This window comes from Diceros bicornis, chromosome 12, assembly GCF_020826845.1.
Source record: "Diceros bicornis minor isolate mBicDic1 chromosome 12, mDicBic1.mat.cur, whole genome shotgun sequence".
NCBI lineage: Eukaryota > Metazoa > Chordata > Mammalia > Perissodactyla > Rhinocerotidae > Diceros > Diceros bicornis.
This window is the reverse complement of record NC_080751.1, coordinates 42282693-42288692: the sequence shown is the minus strand read 5'-3', so window position 1 is coordinate 42288692 and position 6000 is coordinate 42282693. Positions and strand designations below refer to the sequence as shown.

Sequence of the window (6000 nt, the reverse complement as noted above, 5' to 3'; positions counted from 1 at the left end):
AGGCAGGAAGCAAAATACCATATGAAAACATGCTGAGAAAACAGAGAAGTGTGTCCAACCTTCCTTGACCAAAATGGAACTTTTCCAGAACATTCCATTAAAGCTTCAACTCATGTTACTTCCCATTCAGCTATGACATTTCTCAACCTGGCCCTTCTAAATAATACGATAACTATGAAATCACCGCACTTATTTGTATATATGTGAATGGGTGCACAACTGCGAAGTTTTGCAATTAAAAAACTCTACTGAAAATCTGAGTTCCCTATATTTTGGTCCCAAGTCCTCCTTCCTGACATCTAGGGTGTCTAAAAGCAACATTTGCTTTCTATTTGACCTATAAAAAGGGGCTCCAAGGCTCTAAAGAAAGTATTTTTAAAAGAAATCCTTCATGCCGTCTGATGTTACAAAATAAAAAAGAAGCGTTCCAGAAGTACTGAAACAAAAATCTGGAAACCAGGTTTCTGGAGCCTGACGTGACACTAGGGTGACCAACTGTCCCAATTTGCCCAAGACTAAGGGATTTTCCAGGATGGGGGACTTTCAGGACTAAAACCAAGAAAGATCCAGGCAAATCAGGACAAGTTGGTCTCCCTATGGGTTACAATGGCTAAATCACAACACACTGGGAGCGCAGTTCCCTGGCTGCTAACATTTGGATGGGATAAAAGACATAGGAAGGGGGCAAAGGAGACCAGAAGATCTCCAGGGCCCTTCAGTTCTAATTTCCTATGACCCTATGAAATATTCAAGCCACACTTGATTGGACTGTATAGCATACCACAAGTGAATGTACATTTATGTAGAGTCAGAGGGCTCTGGAAATATTTTGTGAAGCTACGCATTAAGTTTGGGGTTATATAAGCTTAATAGTAAAACAGCTAGGAGTTTTCAGTTTTTTATTTTTCATTTCTATGGAAAAGAGGAAAAATAAGCTGCTTCTAGAAAATATCGAGCCAGCAAAGAAAATCCTTACAACACCAACATCCAAATTAACACGATCTGCCTCCATCCCAGATCATAAGAGACCTAGGCAAGACATCTGGACAAAAGTTTAAAAACAGAAATATTACTTTGACTTACCGTGAAAGAATATATTTCTACATTTTTAGGAAAGTAACAACTTAGAAATGTGTGGTTACAAGTAGCTGCAAAACACAAGAGCAAGGCAAATGTAATTGTTTCAACTAGCAGCCCACAATAACATTAGAGTCATAAAAGAAAAATAAATAAGCCCTTGAATTGTTAAGAGTATATTCAGTCAAATATAGTCCCTAATGTTGTATCTTTAAGCCTGAAAAATCCTATTTTAGAGGGTACAAAACAAGTTATATAGAAGATCTAGTCACCTAAGCTCAGATGTGGTAAAAGCAGAAGAAATATTTGGGCTTCCTCTTTTCTGGTTGGGCATTCTAATTTAGGATAATATCTGCCTTACTGGTACTAATAAAGATCCTAATGAAAGCATTTCTGCCATGAAGACTGAGTTATGAGAAATGTCGAAAAGCACAACTAAGAAAGAAGCCCTACTAAACAAAATCTTTTTTTTTTTTATAATTTTATTTATTTATTTTTCCCCCCAAAGCCCCAGTAGATAGTTGTATGTCATAGTTGCACATCCTGTTGCTGTACGTGGGACACGACCTCAGCATGGCCAGAGAAGCGGTGCGTCGGTGCACACCCAGGATCCCAACCCGGGCCGCCAGCAGCGGAGCGCGTGCACTTAACCGCTAAGCCATGGGGCCGGCCCTAAACAAAATCTTTTAAGGCAGTAACATTCAGGGAATGATATATTTTTTTTCACTCATGAATGAACTACTCTATCATATCCCATCATCATTCTTAGTAAATGGGTAGATGAACTGTCATCAGAATTTATCCAAAATGCTTTTTTTTTTTTTGGTGAGGAAGAGCTAACATCCGATGCCAATCCTCCTCTTTTTGCTGAGGAAGACTGGCCCTGGGCTAACATCTGTGCCCATCTTCCTCTATTTTATATGGGACGCCGCCACAGCATGGCCTGACAAGCGGTGCGTCGGTGCACGCCCGGGATCCAAACCTGCGAACCTCGGAACCTTGGGCCGCAGAAGCAGAGAGCGTGCACTTGACCACTACGCCACTGGTCGGCCCCTCCAATATGCTTCTTTATGACTTGGTCCTATGAAAAATCTTGCACCCATCAATAAGAGATTTTTTTACATGTTACTTAAGGGCGGCCTCCAAGTCTGTGTGTGTATTCATGAGTCTACATACGTACACATATGGGAGTATGCTTCTCCTTGCCCCCTCACACAGAAGTTTCTCCCCCCAAATCAGTTAACAGTTTGTGCCCAAATCTGTCACAGAAGCTATGGGGATATGAAAGTGTGTGTAAGAAAGAGGGTCCCAGCCCCCAAGATAGTCATAAGTGGGGAGATAAGACATATTCCCATGACGAGCTCTCAGTGCCAGCAAAATGGATGGCTATCCTATTTTTATTAGTAATATTGGGATGCTATCATCTGCATATTATTTTCATGAATCACAAAGCCTTAATCCAAACAGGTAAGAAAAAAAAAAATCCATGCGATTTATCTCAAACATATTAAAATACAATAAATATACAATAAATAATTTATTCTGAGTATGTAATAAGTAGCAGACCAGTGTGCAGTAGTAGGGAAGATGGAGTGAGATTCTTAATGGCCCAAATATCACATAAACTCAGGAGAGGAAATTAGGGAACGGGAACCGTTTGGCTATTATTATCTCAACAATGGCAACAGCATAGAAGTGTGGCTTCTCAAGGCTTTTCTCAAAACCCAGAGGTATGTTAGGAACAAGCTGCTGGGCTAGTTTCTAGAAACCCCAGTTTTAGCCCCAACTCCTTCACAATCGTATCCTCTCTCACCCTGGTTTTCTACCTGTACTAGTTGAGGTTTGAACAAGATGATGGCTCATATTCCTTTAGAGAACACTTCTGGTAACCCTTTCTTTGATAAATATATCCCAGTCCCATCCCCTCTCCACCCCCACTAAATTACAGGGTACAACATGAAATTATTCATGAATCTGTGACTTTAATTTTTTGTTTATACACTGACTTCTTTATGGCAACTGGTTAACAAAGCAAAATCCTAATTCACATTGCTAAAATTTAGCACTCAACAGTCATCAGTTTTACATTATCTAACAATCTACCAGATTAATGTGGCATATTACTCAATATTGTTACAAGAAGTTTTGGTGTAGCTGTAATTCACAATGCTGAAGATCAGATCAAATAATTACGTATTCATTGCTTTAAGCTGGCTTAAAATTGGCTTAGCTACACAGCAACCAAGAGTAAGGAAATATTTAATTTCTTTGTTTATGATAATCCAGTGACAACATCTAAGTATGACCTTGGTATAAAAAGGCTACATAAATATCCTTTCATCTGGTAAGGCTTATTAAACCCACGGTGTTTGGGGAAAAAAATTAAGAGCAGAAGAAGATAAATATGGGTTGTAATATCAAACTATTTCTATTATCATTTTTATGTTGGAAATACTCTTGTTTGGACATCTGAATGTGAGGACAATTATCACCTAGTAACCACAATGAATTAAAAAAATGAACTCCAATAAAATGTTAAACCATATAAGCTCTCCTCATTCTGAAACACTCTTTTGAGTCATTTCAGTGAAGAGAGAAAAGAAATCCAAAAATAAAAGAGAGAACATACTCAAGCTTCCATGAAGCTGTATGATAAGGTGAATAACAGGAACAAAAATAAATCAGAGAGCTGAGAAATACGCTGGAAAATTTTCTCAAATAGTATTCTTGCTTGTATCTAGCTCCATTATACAGTTTAAAATTTGGCCAAATCTTTTAAGTATTTGTTAAACAGTTCTTGCATGTGACATATGTTTCCAGGATACTTCTGACATTGATGTGAGAGATTATAAAACACTTAGAAATAAAAATGTTACTCTCCAACAAAAAACAACACTATAACTTCCAAGCTTCTTCTGAATTTATAAGATGGAAAAACATTTGGAAAATAGTAGCTTTCAGTCTTAAAATGTTCAAATAATATACTTTAAAACAAACACAAAAAGTATCATTGTTCAAGGCAAGGAGGAGACAAGCCCAAATAAAAGAAGATCTTAAAATTTACTCTAGGAGTCATTACTTTTCCTTTGCAGTCTCAACCCTATTTACTCCGTAAGAAGTAAATTGTTTCATCCCTTCAGCTGGGAAGGATAATTTTTACCCTACCAAGATGATAACAGTACCACTGCACTGCTCACCCAGCAAGAAATGCATGAATATGAAGTAGCATCAACTCTTTCTATCAAACAAAGTGTATACAAGAATTGATTTGCAATGCATTAATTTAGGAACTCGGCGGAGAGGCTCCTGCTATACCTAGCTGATCTAAACTTGAGCTCATGATAACACTGCACAAAGCTATGGTAGATGAAAGTGATAGGTAATGCCAATAGAACAATTCCACTGACAACACACACTCCTCCAAGAATTCTTCCAGGCACTGTGATAGGATACATATCTCCATAGCCAACTGTAGTCATAGAGATAATCACCCACCAGCAGGCAGCAGGGATGCTGGCGAAGTCCTTGTTGGATGTTTCCAGGTCCAACCCATGTTCAAGAAGCTGAGAAAGTGCACTAAAGATTGCCATGGCAACACAAATGAAGACAAGTAACATAACCATCTCTCGGTAACAACGTTTGAGAGTCAAACCAAGTGTCTGAAGACCAATGAAGTGACGGGCAAGCTTAATCACCCAAAAAATCCTCATCATTCTAAGCACCCTCAAGGTGACTCCAGCCCTCTGGAGTTGAGAGTTCTCGCCTGTAAACACTGTCATTAACACGGAGATGTAATAAGGTGTGATTGCCAGTAAATCAATGATGTTCAGGGGTCTCTTGACAAACTCACACTTGTTTTTGGAGACGATGAACCTCACGATGCACTCTGCAGTGAACCAACCTATGCAGATAGCTTCAATTATCCTGTCAAGAGAACAAAGGAAGAATTGATCATTTTATTTTTAAGCATTTTAATAGCTCTCAGATTTCTTCAGATAGTACTACACTGACATACTAATTCAGTTACTTTTTCCAGAAAACATAAAGAACAGACAGCATTACCAACATCTCAGACCCACAAGGACACAACAGAATGACAAATATCACAGTTCAAATGAAAATTGAACTTGATAGAGGTCTTATTTATATACTGCATGTAACACCATTAAAATTTTTTTGCTTGTCACTAATACTCAAAAAGAAAAAATCTATCACTTATTTGGTGGTTTGACATTAACTTATACTCAGCCAGCCACAATATGAAATGTTACTCTGTGAGGACAGTGGTTCTCAACTGTGATGTCAGCTATGAGGTGGGTCAGAAGGACTTTGTTCCTACAGAGTGGACATACTCAAGTTTTTGATGATTTATTTCTTAGTTAATAAGAGAGAACTTAAGATCATTTCCTAAAATGTGACTCGGACTTCTTTTCCTGTGGGCTTGTGCGGGAGACGCTGAAGCTGAGCCAGCTTTTTGGGCTCTGCAGGCATGCCAGTGCCCTCACCAGAGGAGCACCAGCCAGGTCATGACCATCCTCACCACGAGTGTCACAGTGAAAAAAAAGGCTGAGGACATCTGCACTGGAGCAAAACAATCACTAGAATTTTCCCAAAGACCCAACTCGTTTGTTTTTTTCCCATAGCTATTTTTATGCAACAGGTATTTTTAAAATACAAGGCCACATTTCACCTAGAGCAGTATTTACCAACTTTTCCACATCACTACACACATTGAAAATAACAATATTTACACAGCATATTGGCATCAGGGGTGGTATTCTTGAAGTGGAAGCCACCAGCCTGGGGGCTCTGATCACCCTGGCCCTTGCCTGCACTTACCAAGGCTGAGGAAATTCAATCTCAGCACACCAGTTAGGAAGCTTTGATCCAGAGTGAGAGGTAATTCTGAGGTAATTTTTAATT

The 6000-nt window shown here is 38.8% G+C and overlaps 1 protein-coding gene across 1 annotated transcript in view; it reads right to left on the bottom strand.

Moving 5' to 3' along the window:
- Positions 1-3958: 3958 nt before the first annotated feature.
- The window catches only part of KCNG3 (potassium voltage-gated channel modifier subfamily G member 3), a 38625-nt gene continuing 36583 nt past the window's right edge, over positions 3959-6000 (bottom strand). The window contains exon 2 of the mRNA XM_058551353.1: positions 3959-5001. Within this exon, the coding sequence (XP_058407336.1) occupies positions 4356-5001 (646 nt within the window). The 3' untranslated portion in view covers positions 3959-4355. The remainder of the gene's footprint in view (positions 5002-6000) is intronic.